Source organism: Phascolarctos cinereus, unplaced genomic scaffold, assembly GCF_003287225.1.
Source record: "Phascolarctos cinereus isolate Bilbo 61053 unplaced genomic scaffold, phaCin_HiC Scaffold_3;HRSCAF=262, whole genome shotgun sequence".
Taxonomy (NCBI): domain Eukaryota; kingdom Metazoa; phylum Chordata; class Mammalia; order Diprotodontia; family Phascolarctidae; genus Phascolarctos; species Phascolarctos cinereus.
The window spans coordinates 133,785,555-133,803,592 of record NW_027555736.1 but is presented as its reverse complement, the minus strand read 5'-3'; the positions used below and the strand labels follow the sequence as shown (position 1 = coordinate 133,803,592).

At 35.5% G+C, this 18,038-nt stretch overlaps 1 protein-coding gene across 1 annotated transcript in view; it reads left to right on the top strand.

Moving 5' to 3' along the window:
- Positions 1–18,038, top strand: part of CERS3 (ceramide synthase 3) — a 74,860-nt gene that overhangs the window by 18,210 nt on the left and 38,612 nt on the right. Inside the window, exons 3-8 of the mRNA XM_020963828.2 lie at positions 102–220; positions 6,000–6,057; positions 6,608–6,658; positions 7,682–7,774; positions 8,846–8,974; positions 14,615–14,721. Of these exons, the coding sequence (XP_020819487.1) occupies positions 102–220; positions 6,000–6,057; positions 6,608–6,658; positions 7,682–7,774; positions 8,846–8,974; positions 14,615–14,721 (557 nt within the window). The remainder of the gene's footprint in view (positions 1–101; positions 221–5,999; positions 6,058–6,607; positions 6,659–7,681; positions 7,775–8,845; positions 8,975–14,614; positions 14,722–18,038) is intronic.

Sequence of the window (18,038 nt, the reverse complement as noted above, 5' to 3'; positions counted from 1 at the left end):
CAAATAGGTCCTTTCCCCTTTTAGTCTGGTGCTTCTTGATTGCCCTCTATTTACATTTATTGTTGATCAATCATTCATTCTTTTGTTCTGTTCCTTTTCAGAATGACCTATATGGTCTAGCAAAGAAGTGTAACCAGACTGTACAACAGGTTGAAATATGGTTTAAGAGACGACATAATCAAGAAAGGCCTTGCAGACTAAAGAAATTCCAGGAAGCTTGGTAAGAAGGAAGCTAGAAGCATGGATAGTTTTGTAGTTTTGTGCACATGTATATATCCTAAAGTTTAGGATATCATCCATACAAATTTTTTTCAACCAGTTCATCTATTTAAGGGGTCAGTGCTTGCTCCGTTTATGAACTTGTAATTTAGAAGTCCATTATCTTTTTTCGGCAGCCACACTACAATTGTCAGCATAGATTATATGGGGAAAGTTCTGTTTTCCCTTCAGAATATAGGTTAGGATGACATCTGCTTTTGTCTGAATCAGATACTTAACCTGTTATCTGCATATGGATTGAGAAAACTTACTGTGCCATAGTTGAACAGGATAGTCAGGTTGGGCTAGGGCCTCAAGCTGAATTCTTGTAACAGAGACAGATTTTAATAGTTTATTAGGGCAATATTTTGATAGTTTATCAGAGCAGATTTCTTTTTCTCAATTAGGCACGGCTACTTCTATCTTAAATGTCATTGTATTCCAGCATACCTCAGCTCTTAAAGGTATGGACACTGGTACCTATACAAAAGTAAGATACAAAAGATGTTACTTTTCATTTTTTTTCCCCTTTACTTTGGTCCAAAACTTTTCTTTCTTGTTAAGAAAAATTGTTGGTATCTTTTGTTTTTAAATCACCCTCATTTTTTCAATAAATCCCTTCCCCACCAGAGAACTATCTTTTACAATGAAAAAAGAAGTTCAGCAAAACTAACCAGCACATCAAACTAGTCTGATATTATTTTCAGTTTTCCATGTTTATACCCTATCCCTTCCCACCCCCACTATTGCAAAGAAAAGAGAACAAATGTATCCTCATAACTATTCTTCAGACCTAAGCTTGATCACCGTAATTACACAGTGTTCAGTTTTGATTTTGTTGTTTCCATTTACATTATTTTAGTAATTGTATATGTGATTTAACTGATTCTGCTTACTTTACTTTTTATCTGCTCCTGTGAATCTTCCCTCTGATTTCTGTATTCATGTTGGTTATTTCTTACAGTGGAGTCATATTCTATTACATTGATGTATCATCATTTGTTTAGCCATTCCCCAGTTGATGGAGAATTCTACTTTTTTCCCCCAGTTCTTTGATGCTACAGAAAGAGTTACTGTAAATATTTTGGTGCATATGGGCCTTTCTTTTTATCTTTGAACTTCTTGGGTCATATGCTTAGTGGAGGGATCTCTGGGTCAAAAGGTATAGACATTTTAGTTACTTCTTTAGCATAATTCCAAATGGTCCAGATTTTTTTTTCCAATTAGACTGATGTTGGATCTCAAAAATATTTTTCTCAGTTCTCTTACTTTCCTGCATTTATGATAAGAATAATTGTGATGTAGGGTCATATTTAGAGGAATATTCCTAAAGATGCCTCTTGAAATGAGCTCTCATATTTCAGCCTTCCGTGATGCCAAGACTAATTCATATTTCCTTTTCCACTTTTGACTTGAAACGCAGAGTCTAGTTTGTTTCTTAACTCATTTTTGTTATTTGAAACACTTGCTCTCACCTCTTGAATTCTACTACAGATGTCACTTGGCTCTGAATCAATGTCTACAATATTACTGCAAAATAATATGAAGTAGAGTTTTCCCCAGGAGCTGGTACTGTGGTGCACTGTCCTTTATTATTCTTTATGGCAAAGATGATTCTTATTTTTTTTTCTTACTGGACAGGTACTATTTCTATCACTGAGCCTAGAATTAATGCACTTATCCTATGATAAATTTTTATTTAGAAAGAACATGAGAACATCTTCAATTACCCTTTTCAATTAAAGTTTTTTGAGTTATCAACAATTTTTTTTTCTCTCTCACATACTCTTACCATACTGGAAAAAAAAAAGAGAGAGAAGCAAAATACCCTTAAAACTGGCTTTTCATGTTCTTTGACCATTTGTCAATTGGGGAATAGCTCTTATTCTTATAAATTTGAATGAGTTCCTTATATATCTTGAAAATGAGATCTTTATCAGAGAAACTTGCTACAAGTTGCCCTGTCATCTGTTTCCATTCTAATCTTAGCTGCATTGGATTTGTTTGCGTAAAATTGTCCATTTTATTTTCTGAGATCTTCCCTTATTTTATTACAAATCTTTCTATCTATACATCTGAGAGTTAATTTCTTCCTTGTTCCTTTAATATGTTTATGATGGGACCTTTTAGAACTAGATCATATATTTATTTGGAGTTTATCTAGGTATATGCTTTGAGGTCTAAACCTAATTTGTGGGATTTAGTGAAATGGCTATGCTTGAGGACCTAGAGGGCCACATGTGGCCTTGAGGCCACAGGTTCCTCCCCCCGCCCCATCTAAAGAATCTTAAGATTGGCCAGACTAGAGTGGAGGGTGCAAGTAATCAGAAATAAAGCTGGATATGTAGGGTCAAAATCCCCTTGCTTGGAAAAAAGATGAGAAGAAAGAATACTGTTCTAAGTCAAGGGATTGAAAACAGGAAAAGAGATTAAAGATTTATATCAGACCATCTAAGCTAGAAAACAATGAAGAAATTTGCATATGGTGAGTTGTGTTATCACTAATACTTATGGTTCTGTGTACTTTGTGCAGTCATTTAAAGACTTTTACTAATCAGCTGACCCATTTTTAAAAATCACTTTACTATTACTTCATTTGACCAATTATTGATTACAGTGACACAGAAATAACTTACATATGTATACAGTCCTTTTGAATTTTTTTGCAAACATATTTTTTAATCGTTTTGTTATAAACTTATTTTTAAACATTGAGTCAATTACATATACTTTCAAACCATGTACATTTTACATTTAGAATTATTTATATCAGAAAATGAACTTAATATGCAGATCACCTTAATAACACCTAGACAGATAAGTGGCTCAGTGGATGCAATGTTGGGCTTGGATTCAGAAAGTCCTAAGTTCAAGAAGGAAGGTAAGTAGGAAGTAAAGGAGGAGGGTAGGAAAGAAGGTAAATAGGAAGGAAAGAAGGAAAGAAGGTAGAAAGAAAAGAAGGAAAGTAGAAAGGAAGGAAGGAAGGTAGAAAGGAAAGGAGGAAGCTAGAAAAGAAGGAAGGGGGAAAAGGAGGGAAGGAAGAAGAAGAAAGAGAGGGAAGGAGGGAGGGAGGAAAGAGGAAAGGGAAGAAAGAAAGGGACACAAGAATTTATTAAGTGCCTACTATGTGCTAGGCACAGTACTAAGCATTTTACAAATAATATCTTATTTCGTCCTCACAACAACCCTGGGAAGTAGGTGCTATTAATAGCCCCATTTAACAATTGGGGAAACTGAGGAATACAGAGTTAAGTGGCTTGCCCAAGGTCACACAGCTAGTAAATATCCAAGGCTGAATTTAAGTAGGTCTTTCTCACTTGGCTCAGTGCTTTATCCAAAGCACCACCTAGCTGCCTCTAGAAGGATTGGGCAGGAGGTTGGAGATGGGAAGAGATAAGAAAAATATTGCAAATGGGATTGATGTTACTACCTCCAGGGGATGCAGGCAACTACTACAACTCCTACCATTGGGCACCTGGTCACTAGCTCCCTCCACTTGCCTCTTGCCTAGTCACCAGTTTATTTCACCTAGATTCCTGTCATTAGCACCTCAGCTTCAATCTTGTCAGCTCTCCCATGTCCGTGCCTCTTGCCAAGCCTGGGAGAGCAGACAGTCATTCAATAAGCATTGAGTAAACTCTTACTATGTGCCGGGCACTGAGCTAAGCTCTGAGGATACAAAGAAAGGTAAAAGTCCCTGCTCCTGAGGAGCAGTGCTTTCCTATCCCCGGACTGTCTGCCTGATGTACAGGTTTTTGAGGGGGCAGCCTCTTTTTCCTTTGCAGAAGCTGGTTCATGATAACAACAAGCACAGGAACTTTTGGGATGATTAGTAGTGTCTGTCCAGTCCATTAACAGATCTCCATGGCAACAACCTAGGGAGATAGGCCAGCCCAAGTTAAATTTGTAAAATGAAAAATTGGATCAAATGACCTAAAGTCTCTTTCTGCTTTCAGTTTTAGGATGCAGCCATGAAGTAGTTACCTCTTGACTTTCTAACATGGACTCACAAATGAGCAGAAATTTTTCCGTCATTTCAGGGCAGGTTCATTCTTGAATTGCATTTTTCTTCAGCTTTCTGGATCGAATTCTTACTCTCAGTCTAATTCCAAGGCATTCCTCATCTCAATCCAAAGTTTTGTTTTGTTTCAGTTAGTCTTGACTTGGCTATACATTTATTCTTTTTCAAATAAATGCTTCCTTTGAAGTTGTCAATAAGCATTTATTAAGCACCTGCTATGTGCCAGGCACTATATGGAGTGCTGAAATATCTAGAAAAAGATACTCATTGCAGAAGCACACTGTAGTTTCAAAATCAACACATTCAGTGTCAGTATATTAAGGGAACCAAAAGGGATGGGAAGAGTCTCTTTCCAGCTCTGTATCTCCCCATCCCCAGTCAGCTATATTCCATTGTGATTCTCTCAAGGTCATCTCTCAGTGTTAATTTCCTTCATTTTGCCCTTCTCCCAGTGTCAACTTTTTGAAAATTCAATGTCCCAGTCACTTTTGGCTTTTCCAGAAAAAATCAATTTTTTTCCTTCTAATTTAGTCTTATACTAATTAATATGGGAAAATGACATTTTACACTTTTGAGGCAATCAAGTAGATCTGGTACTGAAAATTATGACCTTGTTGTTATGAATCTTGCCTAATAAGCATTATTCTTTCACATTATACTCTCTTGTACCAGCCAGATTTTTCTTATTAATTCCAACCTTAGTTGGAATTAATAAGACAAACACATAGAAATGTTCTATGAATACAAGTTCATTTCATAAGCAAATGTAAACGTAAATTGAAACAGTTTTGAGAACTCATTTGGAAACTTTTAGATAGTTATCCTTTGGGACATTTTCTTGATCCTATGATGTAAATAATTGGGCCTCATAATTTTTTTCCTGTAGAAGCAGGAAATGAGGGATAAGACTGTATTTTAGATTTCACTGGGAGGAGTAGGTTATATGTGAAAAAAGTTTTCATTAAAAAAACTGCTTTGGGTATATAATGTAAAAATAATGTCATTGGCTAAGTTGAAATCCTTTTTCAGATATTCTTATGCATCAACTTAAATGAGCATGTTCATATCACTCCTTGTTGTTAGGCAGAAAATATCTCCTTCTATTATCTTTACAAAGAAAGCATCAGTCTAGAAAGACAGTTAGATAAGTACTTAAAATATCCAGTATGATAATGTAAATTATGTTGAGGACCTCCATCCAAAAGTCTCCTTTTTGTTAACTAGCTTAGTTACTTTGGGAAAATCACTTAACCTCCCTGGGCCTCAATTTTCTCATCTTTAAAATTAAAGTGCTGGGCCATATGGCCTCTGAGATTTCTTCTGACTCTAGATTTATGGTCTTATGATCCTGGGAACTGAATTCTAGTTTTAGCTTATTCACTAACTAGCAGTGTGACCGTGGGATCATAGATGTAGAACTGGAAGCAACCTTAGAAATAATTTAGTCCAACCCCTTCATTTTATTGATGTGGAAACTGAGTTCAAGAGGGATTGTGCCTTAACCAAATTCATGCAGACAGAAATAAGTAGCAGAGCAAGTATCTGAGCCCACATCCTCTGATTCTGAACATAGCAGTCTTTTCAGTATACCATGGTGCTTCAGTGTACGTCAGTTTTCTTATATGAAAAATGCAAGGATTGAACTAGGTGGATCTTGAAGGTTCCTGCTAAGGCTGACATTACATATTCTCTGAATAAATACTTTTCTTTATTTTGGCAGCTGGAGATTTACGTTTTATTTATTCTTAACTATTGCTGGAATTGGATTTCTATATGATGTAAGTTATCTTTTTAATATCTGTCATTAGACTCTAGTCTTTAAAAAATTTTTGCTTATGAGTTTATTATGATGTAATAGCATCAAAAAGGTAAACAACTTTGAAAAGCATTTTATTGAGATTCTTATGATAAAATTAATCATGTTGATACATTTAAGTACTTTGAGTTATGTATGATTTCATTGATGTGAGTACTCCCTCCAGGATGTAGTGCATCACCCATCCAGGCCTTCCCTAGGAGTAATGATATAGAATTAGCATTAATTATTTCAGAAGTAACTTCTCCATTGAAGTTATATTTTAAGAACAGTTATACACTTCATAATATATGATAGCTATGTACATATATAGGGGAGGAGATATTAGAAAATGTATCAGATATTTCAGTGCTATCAAAATGACTTATAGCACTTAGCACAGTGCCTTGTGCCTTGCATATAGTAAGTACTTAAATGTTTATTTAATTTGAGAAAAAATATTACCTTTTCTAATAAAAGATTCCATTTGTGCATAGTTAATTTGTTTCCCTCTCCCTCCTTTCTATATTTAGAAACCTTGGCTTTATGATCTGTGGGAGGTTTGGAATGGCTATCCAAAGCAGGTAAGCCTAACTCTTTTAGTAGTGCTAAACAGAAACAGCCTTGGGCAAACCTGGAAAATTGTCAAAGTTAGTCTTTAATCCTGTAATATCCCCTTTCCCCTAAGGCATCCAATGTCCTTATGTTGCCCCTTGACTGACTGGAGCTTCTATGTGGAGGGCCCCACCAGAAATACAGTTGTCTCTAACTTTCCCTATTTCTTCCCGCATTATTTAGTGTCTTGGACTTTTTACTAGGTAACAATGAATGTTAACAAGTTAATCAGATAAATTAACCTATGTTAATATGTAACATATAATGTCTTAACTCAGAAAGTTATTAAGGTGTAGCTCTAATTGTGTGAAGCGAAAATGCTGATACCAGATGGATAGAAGGCAATATATTCTTGATCAGATGGACTTTGCTAAGTCCCTCAAATTATGCTACACAGGTGACTGTCTACTCTGCTCATGAATGGGGCTGACCTCAGTGGGCCTCTTAGCAGATGTTCTTGAGAAACAGTGTGGCACAGTGGAAAAAACACTGACTGTAAAAGCATAGGACTTGAGTTCAAATCCTGACTCTGACATTTAAATACCTATGAGATTTTGAGTAAGCCATATAACTTCTTTGGACCTATTTTTTCATCTGTAAAATGGAGGAGCTGGACTAAATGACTTCTGATATCCTTTTCAAGGCTATCTGTGATTCTATAATTTTATAGTACTAGGCTCTAAAGAGTACCTAACATCTCATGGGCTTTTAGTCAGAAAACATTCCAAAATGTTAATAGGTTAATCAGTGGAAATTTGGAAGGGGTAAGCAGGGATGCCACCTTAGTTAACACACATGCCTTTGACCTTAAATAATAGATTTCATAAGATAGCTTTTAATAATCACTTGATAAATTATGATTAACAAAGACTGATGTTATTTTTATATCCTTAGTCCTTATAGAAACAGTCCATTTCCTGAATTCCACAGATAATACCACTAAATCAATGTTTTTATGTATAAAAATGTAATGAATATTTTCTTTTTCTTAGCCATTACTACCATCTCAGTACTGGTACTACATTTTAGAGATGAGTTTTTATTGGTCTCTGCTGTTTAGTCTTGGTTCTGATGTCAAGAGAAAGGCAAGTATCACATGTAAAACTTCTTTATTAGTGTCTTCAAAAACTCTAACTTAAAATTTATGTCTCAGGACATCTTCAATTTCACAGCTTCTCTACATATTATAGTAGTATGGTATACTACTAATTATACTATGTTAGTTATTTTTCTTCTTTTGGTAAATATTTGATAGGGAAATGATTGTGGTCCAGTTATTGTGAGTTGAAATGAAGAATCCTCTTAAAAGCAGCAACAAGTTTATCACATGGACAAATCATAAAATGATGGGGCTAGTACATTTTTGCAATTTTGTGGTGGTCTATTTCTATTCCATTTATTTTAAGAGGAATTGGGTACCTTCAAATAAAAACATAAATGTGAGATAATGAAGCAGCAGTGTTTTGTAATCATTAAAGTACTATATAAATGTGAATAATTAATTTATGTGTGTGTAAACATCTATGTATATACACACATATATACACATACATATATGTATAAATACCCATTATATGTACACTTCGATGGATCTGTGATTTCATTGGTATGGCTAGACTGTCAACTGATTTAGATCATCAACCCTTCTGTACTTTCTTATTTTGTATGGTCCTTTTTTCATATTTTCCCATTAATTCTCCATAAAGGATCTACCCAATATACTAGAGATCTACTTATTAACAAAAAATCATCTTAAGGATACCAGTTAATATGTTTGTGTGTGTATAGATAGAAAGATAACTATATGGATAGGATATTCCAGAATTCTTATTACAGCTTTAAAGTTTAAAACCACACTAAGATGTTTGGGACAATATATATGTGTGTATATTTGTGTGTGTATGTATATATGTGTATTTGTATGTACATATGTATAAAATTAAAGTGACATTTATAGATATACATTGATAAAGGTTGATGAAACAATCTGTATTTATATGTATATACATACACACATACCTATAAGATATACACGCTCAGTGTTGTAAGCAGTGGAATAGTATGATGATAATGGCCTTTCTTAGGTGATTACTTGCTTGTCAGTCTTGAAATTCATTTATCTATCTATCTGTCTATCCGTTTCTTTATTTGCTTAGGATTTTCTGGCCCATGTCATCCATCATCTGGCTGCTTTAAGTTTGATGAGCTTCTCTTGGTGTATTAATTATATTCGTAGTGGGACATTGGTGATGCTTGTCCATGATGTTGCTGACATTTGGCTTGAGGTAAACATTTGAAATTCCTGAATTTTTATTCCCAGTAAAATGTTACTTATGAGCCTTTTCTCAGTTCTTCATTTTCATTCTTATTCAATCCTGAACACAGTACTTCCAAGAATTTTGAACTCTTTAGATTTCTTGCATGGACCTTTTTGTCTTATTTAGTTTATAATTATTCTTTAGTTTCATAGATTCAGATAGACAAAAGCAAGGAGGATAACTTGGAAGAGGTTTCATTTTGGTTTTCAGTTTGAGTTCAGGGGAAGTGTGTTACCTTGAAAAGAATGCTTGATCCGGAGTCAAACAACCTGGATTCATTTCTTAGGTAGTCCTCTTAATACCTGTATGATCTTTGGTAAGTCATTTAATCTCTCTGGGCCTCAGTTTCCTCACCTATAAAATGAGAGCATTGAATTAAATTCACTATGGTGTCCTTTCTAGCCCTCATCATCTTGAGACTGCACCTGTGTAAGGTTCATGCCTTTAGCAGAAAACTAATGTTGCCGTCTGGGAGTAAAATGATGTTTCAGATTTGAAGAGGAAGAATTCTAAACCATTTCTTTGAGCCTTAAATGACACTCCAGATAGTCTTTTGCCTTCCTCCATCTTTCTTTTCCTTACCTTTTTTCATATTTCCTTTTTCTTGTTTCTGTTCCTCTTTATCTGGAGTAGATATGGGAAACAGAATGGAAGGAAAAAAACTTTCTAAATCCCCATATGGTTTGCTTCTCTCAGGTTTTCCAAAGTTGTTGTTTTTTTTTTTTTTAAGTTCCTTGTGTTAAAGCAACTACAGAAGTTTTCCACCTTGTAAGTTCACTTTTCTTTCCCCCTCCATCTCCTGACATTTCTGAGGATAGCTATGGTTATTATATAATGGGCTTAATCCCCTGGGAACTCCTAATACTTCAGAACCATATAATGATAAATTTTTTAGATTTATATGAAGCTTCATTTTAATGATCTTGGAGAGCAGTAGATCTGAAATGTACTTCAACTCTAATTCTTGGTTGGAACTTGGAGGAGAGGATCTCTACACCTTTTGAATGCTTTAAGTGTAAATCTTACTCTTCTCCCTCTCCCAGCTGCTATTTCTTAAGGACAGTGAGATATTAATGCCCTGGGAAGGAAACATTATAACAAAAGCTCTCTCCCATTGGTGCAGTGGAGAAACTTAGATCTAGAGACAAATGACCTGGGTTCAGTGACTTGGAACCCAAAGAGACTGCCTTTTACTACATATCTGATCTTGGGCAAGTCATCTAACTTCTCTGGATCTTAATTTCTACAACTGTAAAATGAATCTTGTGTAAAGACAGGAAAGAGACTAGCGTCATTAGATTGCTGAGTGTGTAATGGGGTAAGGTGGGAGTGTAATGTGTAAGAAGATTGGAAAAATAGATTGTGAAGGGCTTTGAATTAAATAGAAGATTTTATATTTGACCCTGGAAGTGATAGAGAGCCACTAGAGTTTTATTGAATGGTGGAGTTGGGTGGTGACATGGTCAGAATTGCACTTTAGGAAGATTAATTTAACAGCTTAAATGGAAGATGGACAGAAGTGGGAAGAGACTTGTGATGGAGCTCAACCAGACTATTCCAATAATCCAGTTGTGACATGATGAAGGCCTGCACTAGGGTGGTGATAATGACATAGGAGAGAAAGAGACATATATAAGAAATATAAAAATGGTAAAATTGATAGGACTTGGCAATAGATTAGACATGAGAGGGCTGAGAAAGAGTAAAGAGTCAAGGATGACACCTTGGCTGAGAATAATGATAGGGAAGTTCAGAAGGGAGAAGGTTTTGATCAAAGATAATGAGTTTAGTTTTTGACATATTGAGTTTAAGATATCTACAGGATACTTGATTTGAGGAATCTAATTGGCAGTGGGAAATGCAAATCTATAGGTTAAGAAAGAGGTTAAGTAGATCTAAGAAACATTAGCATAGAGATGATAATTGAATCTATGGGAATTGCTGAGATCACCAAATGAAATAATAGAGAGGGAGAAGAGAAGGCCTAGGATGGATTCCTGGGGAACACCCACCATGACTGGTATAAATAGAGAAGAAGCAAAATAGCAAAGAATATTAAGAAGGAATAATCAGACAAACACAGGGAGAACTAGGATAGCGTAGTATCATGGAAATCTAGAGAGAAGATTGAATCAAGAAGAAAAAAGATCATTGGTAACTTTGGTGAGAGCAGTTTTGGTTAAATGATGTTATTAAGAGGAGCGTTTCTAGGTACATCATTAGTCTTCATTAAAATATACTTAGGTTAATGATGAACACAGTGAATATAGTCAACCTGCTTCACATAACTTCAAATTGAATATTGATTGATCTGTAGTACATTTCAATTACTAGAATAAACCATTTTCTACTAGAATTGCAGGGTAGTCAGCTAGATTTATTTAAGAGCTACTTACATTATTATATAGAAAATATTAGCTGAATTAGGAATTGTTTCTAAATTGTGTATGAGCTCAATAAGCATGCAAATAAATCTTTTTTCTCATATTGTATATGCATAAGAAAAGCAATGGCTCAGCAATGTCAACAATGTATTAAATTTCCCACGTTGTTTTTCTGCGAATGTAGCCATACATGTTAAAATTCTTTTTGCTTTTCTTCCTTCATCCATCAGATCCTTTAGTTTTCTCTGCACATTTGCCTAAAAAATAAGATCATATTCACAATTATTTCAAAATTATGTACTACTTTGATAGTACTAAACATACTGATTCACTTTGGTTTTCAACATTATCTACTGAAATAACAGGTTTATTATCTTGATGGAGGAGACTTAGAACCTGGGACAACGAATATGCTTTGCCTGATATGGTCACTTACTCCCATTGTGGCTTTGGTAGATCACTTAATGCTTCATTTTCTATTCCACAATTGTAAAATGGGGATATTAATAATACCACATGGAATACATTGTGAAGTTAAGCTGATTAAAATTTGAAAAGGATTTGAGGCCCATGGTTGTTAAGAAGAGAAATGTAATGTCATATATAGTTATAATCCTCAAAGTCCTTTTATGGACAAACTATGACAAAGTTCTGTTTTGTCAGTCATTATAAATACTTTTTGATTGAAAAGCATAAGATTTCTTTTTAAAAAAAAGAATCACTAAGCACAAATTTAAAAAAAATATGCTGATACATACAACATATGACTAGAGGAATCATAGTAGATCCATAGACTCATAGGACTAAAAAGAACCTTAAAAGATAACCTAGACAAGGAAATATTTTACTATCTAAGGCATGCCCTGTTTTTAAAGTCCTGCAAGGGATGGAGATTACAGAACTTCCCTGGATATATTTTTTTCTAAATCGCTAGCCCACTTATAGCATTCTAACTGTTACAGTTTTTGCCTCCATTTGGACCCTCACAGAGATAGAGTTCCTTTGGTCTGATGGACCTGCCTTGAATGAAATCTGACTGGCCTTCATATACCTGAAGACAATATTTTCTAAGCCTTCTTTTATTTCAATTAAACAATTTTAGTTATTATAATTCTTCTTCTGAGGACCTCTTGTATACCTATTTAAATATTTCTGATATAATTTTCTTTAATATTTCTACATGTCTTTTAAATTATATTCATATTTAACCTAATATATTAATCCATAGGAACTCCTGATACTTCAGAACCAAATAATGATAAAATCTTTAGATTTATATAATGATCTTGGAGAGCAGTAGATCTGAAGTGTATTTCAACCCTAATTCTTGGTTGGAACTTGAAGGGAGAGGATTTCTGTACCTTTTGAATGCCTTATATGTAAGTCTTACTTTTCCCCCTAAACTGCTATTTCCTAAGGAGAGTGAGATATTAATGCCCTGGGGAGGGAACATTATAATGAAAGCTCATTCCTATTGGGAGACAGCATGGCGGGCATGGCGCAGTGGAGAGAAGCCTGATACTTTAAGAAGGGCCTGATAAATACTAGATAAATTAGAAGGGTTGCTTTTTTGTACTTGTACAAGTTCTTGTTAGTACACTCTTGCCAATCCTAATTTTGGTCTGCTGTGACTCTTTCCACATCCTTATGCATATCCCAATCTACTTCCATTCTATCCCATCCCGTTCACATTTGTCACTCCAAACTTATTTTTTCTTTTCATTGTACCCTTATCCCAATTATTGTGTATATTATTATATTAGCCTTTTAATTATATTAGGCTAATTATATTGCCTCCATATTAGCCTCCTAAAAAATCTAAGAGTTTACTAATCCTTTTTTTTCCCTTTCTTTCTTTTTTATTTTGTAAAAAATGCCAGTCCCGAAGTCTGGATCATTTTCTCACCCAGTTGATATGCAAATGATTAAGTCCAAATCCTTACTCCTCAAATATATTGCATATTTGAACTAATCTAGACTCTGAAGGCCCCCTTTTCTGGCTCATGCTATACTTATTTCAAGATGAGCTGCACTCTAGTTGTCTCTACCCTCTGTGGTCTTTCTCTGTTCCTCCTCCGTTATGAAAGCCCAGCCTACTTCCTGAAACCAACAGAAGATGGATAAGAAGAAAAGTCAGTTCAGATGTTACAGGTAGAAGTGATTGAAGAGGCTGCCAAACAATAACATGAATGAACCTTGAATGAATGAACCATAACACATTAACTTTCCTTCTATACTAAGGGACTTATCATGAGTCCTTCCCAGTAAACACAATGAACACAAACAGCATGTGGTTAACATGAGACAAATAAGACAAATCAGTTTTTCATGGTTGATTTCAGTATGCAATAGGGCTATGAAGAATACTGCCTCAACTCCAACCACAGGAGAAAGAGCACTGGTGGCAAGATGTGGTAAGCATGCCTATAATCCCTGATTCTGGGGAGACTGAGGCTGATGGTTTGCTTGACCTGCCACAGGCTAAGCAGATCAGGTGTTTGCACCAAGTCTTGCACCAATATAATGAACTCTGGGAAGTGGGGTGGGAGGTGTTATCAGGCTGCCTAAGGAGAGGGAAGCTGGCCCAGGTTGGAAATGGAGCAGGTCAAAGCTCCTGTGCTGAGCAGTAATAGGATCAGACCCATGAGTGGCTGCTATATTTGCTGCCTGAGCAAGATAGGGAGACCCAGGAAAGTAAGGAAGGAGGGAGAGAAGGAAGGAGAAAAAAAAGAAAGAAAAAAGGAAGGGAAAGGGAAGAGAGAAGGAAAGAATGAGGGAGGGAAGAAAGAAAAGAAGGAAAGAGATAAAGAAGGAGGAAAGAAGGAAGGAAAAAAGGAAAGAGGGAGGGGCAGAAGGAAGGCTGCCTGTCTCGGGAGTCAGGGGACGTGGCTTCCAACTTTACTTCTAATATTTATGACCTTGAGCAGATCACTTCCTTGGGCATCAGTTTCCTGATCTATAAAATGAGAAGGTTGGACTAGATAGTCTGTGAGGTCTCTACTAGCTCTCTAATTCTATGTCCTATGCCTGTTGTAACCAATTTAATTACAGTCAGGTCCACACCTACCATATCATTTTTCACTTAACATCTTTCGGCTTCTTTCTGTGTTGAATGGAGATATTAGGTGCATAAGTTAAATTATTCTAAAGCTGCCTCTGCAAGTGTTGTTGAAAGTTTGTCTGTTGACCTGTTTTTGAATGAATGTTTTTTGTTTTGTTTCAGTCTGCTAAAATGCTTTCTTATGCTGGATGGACGCAAACATGTAACACTCTATTTTTCATCTTTGCTGCTGTGTTCTTTATTACCCGCCTAATAATTTTCCCCTTCTGGTAAGTAGGCCAAGATTATTTGCTATCACATTTCTGTGAAATTTAGTTTGCCTGTCTTTAATTTTGCTGAGGTAGGTTATAGCAGGATGTTGAAGTCAAAGAGCTTCATCACCTTTCTTTCCCTAATAGAATCTTAATCTCTAGCCATGAGGACAGACTGTATGAAACAAGATGGAAGAAAAAATACGAAGGGGATCTTTTATTCATTATGGAAGCAACTTCCATTGAAGAACCTTCCCACCATGGCCAAACACAACATACACACCTCAAGCCATTGTGAAAAAAACAACAACCACCTAGCATTCCAGTGCAAGAGACAGAACTTGGAAGTATAGTTTAGGAGTGACAGAAATTGGAAGCACTAAAATGGAAAGTACATTAGCAAAGAAATATGTTGCAGTAAGTTCTTATGTTCAATCTAGAGGTTTTCCCTTAATGAACATGGATTTATCTGTGAATCTTGTAGTTTCTCCATCTGCTCAGATTGGAACGTCAGCATATTTTCATAAGAGGTATTTGCCGTTGGTCATAGATGTAATTGATATGTTATCTTGACCCAGCCATAAAGCTTGTCTGCATGGGGATCATTGCCAAAGAAGGCATTGTTCACCTAAGCATATATATGGAAAGGTAAATGGAAATTGGGAGAACAAATATTAGGATTGGCAGAAAATAACCAATATCTTATCTCTCTTGAAAGCCTTTCCTCTCATAAACATAATTCTACATGTGTATCTTGGCACAAATCAAAAAGACACATTAGTAGTAAAGAAGCCACAGGTGATTTGGAGAGAACTACCCAAAACCACGTTTTTGGTCCAGCACATATTTTCCTTCCAATCTAAATGTCACATAATCTTAGCATATAGGTCAGTGCTGTTGTTTGGTTTTAATATTTGGCCAGCAGCACTGGCGTTCAAGGACGCTGACTTGCCACATAGGGCTAATTCTAATTGGACATTAGTTAGCTTTGGGTGTTTTCTGCAATACTATAGCATATAGCCACTGAATAAAGGAGCCAGACATCAGGATGCTATGAGCACTGTCCCCCCCTCTTCCACAACTTGGATAGGAGAACAAAATCCTATTTGGCTGAAGACCAAGTGAAGGCAATTTATTCTTTCAAAGTGACATCAAATTCAGAAAATGTCTGAGCTTTATTCTCAAATCTCTTACTGATTTAAGATATAGTTTTGGTAAGTCTCACCTTTGACCTACGTGTTTAGATTAGTGATTATTGTAACACAAATGATGTTACCTTAACAGTGACTTTAATTTTGATTAATGCAGAAGGTATTGGCATTATACTGTTGTTTATGATGAGTAAGTGTATATATTTTTAAAATGATAGCCATGTTTATAAGAAAAGTACTGATTTGTAACTATATCTATCTATATATCTATGTACTATTAAGGTAACATCATTTGTTACAATAACCACTAATCTAAACATGTAGGTCAAAGGTGAGACTCACCAAATGTGTGTGTGTGTGTGTGTGTGTGTGTGTGTGTGTGTGTCCCTTGGTATTAAATCCTATACTTTTAAGCCCCAGATATCTATAAGGGCTCAGCCACTTGCCATGGTTTCTGGGGTTCAAGTTGAGTTGATAAGACACATCTGGCATGTTTTCAACTCTTACTTCCTTAAAAGCCTGCTTCAGAGTGAAGTTCTCTTCAGTTCTTACTGAGTTTTCTGGGAGTTTAATCACTATGAAATAGACTTTGAAGTCTCAACTGATCTACAGAATTCCTCTTGTTGAAGTCCAGTGAGCCTTACTCATTATTAAGCTGAGAAAATATTTCATCTGACTGTAGAAATTGTAGAGCAGTCAACATACTATAATATAGATACTTAAAGGTTCTTTTGGAAAGTTCACCATGTTATAATCCTGTAGTTTTCTAGTCAGTACCTCTTGGTGGGCTTTTTTCACTATAAGGCATTGAGCCAAACTAATTATTCCTTCTGTTTTTCCCACTGATCTATGGCTTTGCAGTTTATGCACAATTGCAGTGGTCACTGTAAAAAGAGAATTTTTTTTTCTCCTCCTTTGTTAGCTTGGCCCCACACTAATGTATAAAGTGAAGTCTGTAGCCCCATATATCATTTTAGGGCAGTTCATCTGGAAGGATTCACTTTGGCAGCACTTATGGTGGGGGGTTTTAGAGGGAATCTACAATGTAATATTTGATTCCCTATCCCACCCCCAATAATATGGAAAGAAGGGGTGCAGGACAAGAAAGGATCCCAGCTGACCAGTGTTTGTGCCTAATTTAAATAGTTCTTGAGGACCCATAGCCCTGAGAAAGAAATAAAAATTAAATACTATCCCATAAAATAACATTTTATTTGTTTTTTCCTGTCCTTCCTTTTCTAAACCTTCTTCATTTCTACTTTAATTTTCTTTCATATATCTCCCTCTTCTCTGTGTGTACCCTGGTTTCCCTTTCTTACCCTTCCCTTACTACAACCATGTCCTCAAAATAAATAAAAATTCCTTACATTGTTTTTCTAAAAGTTTTTGTTCCTAACAGTATCAGGCATAAAGGCAATTATTTTCATTTAATTACCTAGTAACCTAATTTCTTCATAACCTTCTATTCATTAATTAACTTGTATGCCTTTGAGGGGGAGGGATTTTTATCTATGCTTATGTATCATGGAAACAATATCAGGGACTCATGATTCAGGTTATTCCTCTGACTCCCGGCAATGTTGCTCTATAAATATCAAAGGGAGAATTATTTAACCTATTCTTTAAAAAGTTTCTTTCATACTCTCATGAATTTTGTAGTTCAAAAGTTTTTTTTGAATATCTAAACTATAGCCTTTTGTTTGGCAATTCTAGCCCTTTTATGTACTCTTAGAGATATAAGACGGCTAGTTACCTTTCTCATTTTATTCATTCATACATTTATAGACTGTTATATATGTTCTGTGCTCTCCATATGTTGCTAAAAATGTAAATTTCTTCCAAGTCAATGAATAGTTAAAGGTAGGAAGTACAGTGGAAAGGACACTGGATTTGGAGTCACATTAAGTGACTCCAATAGCCTCTGCTACTTAATACCTTAGTGACCATTAATAAGTCATTTCACTTCTATGGGCCTCAGTTTCCTCATCTGCAAAATGAGGTGGTCAAACTAAATGGTCTCTAAGGACCCTTCCTGTTGTCCAGATTTGTCATAACTTTCCTTCATTAACTTTCCTTTTCTAATTAGAAAGAAAAAATGAACATTCTTTTTTTTAAGATGACCTGAGGCAAGGAGGCATTAAGGCTATTGCAATAATCCAGGCATTAGGTAATAAGGGTCTGCAC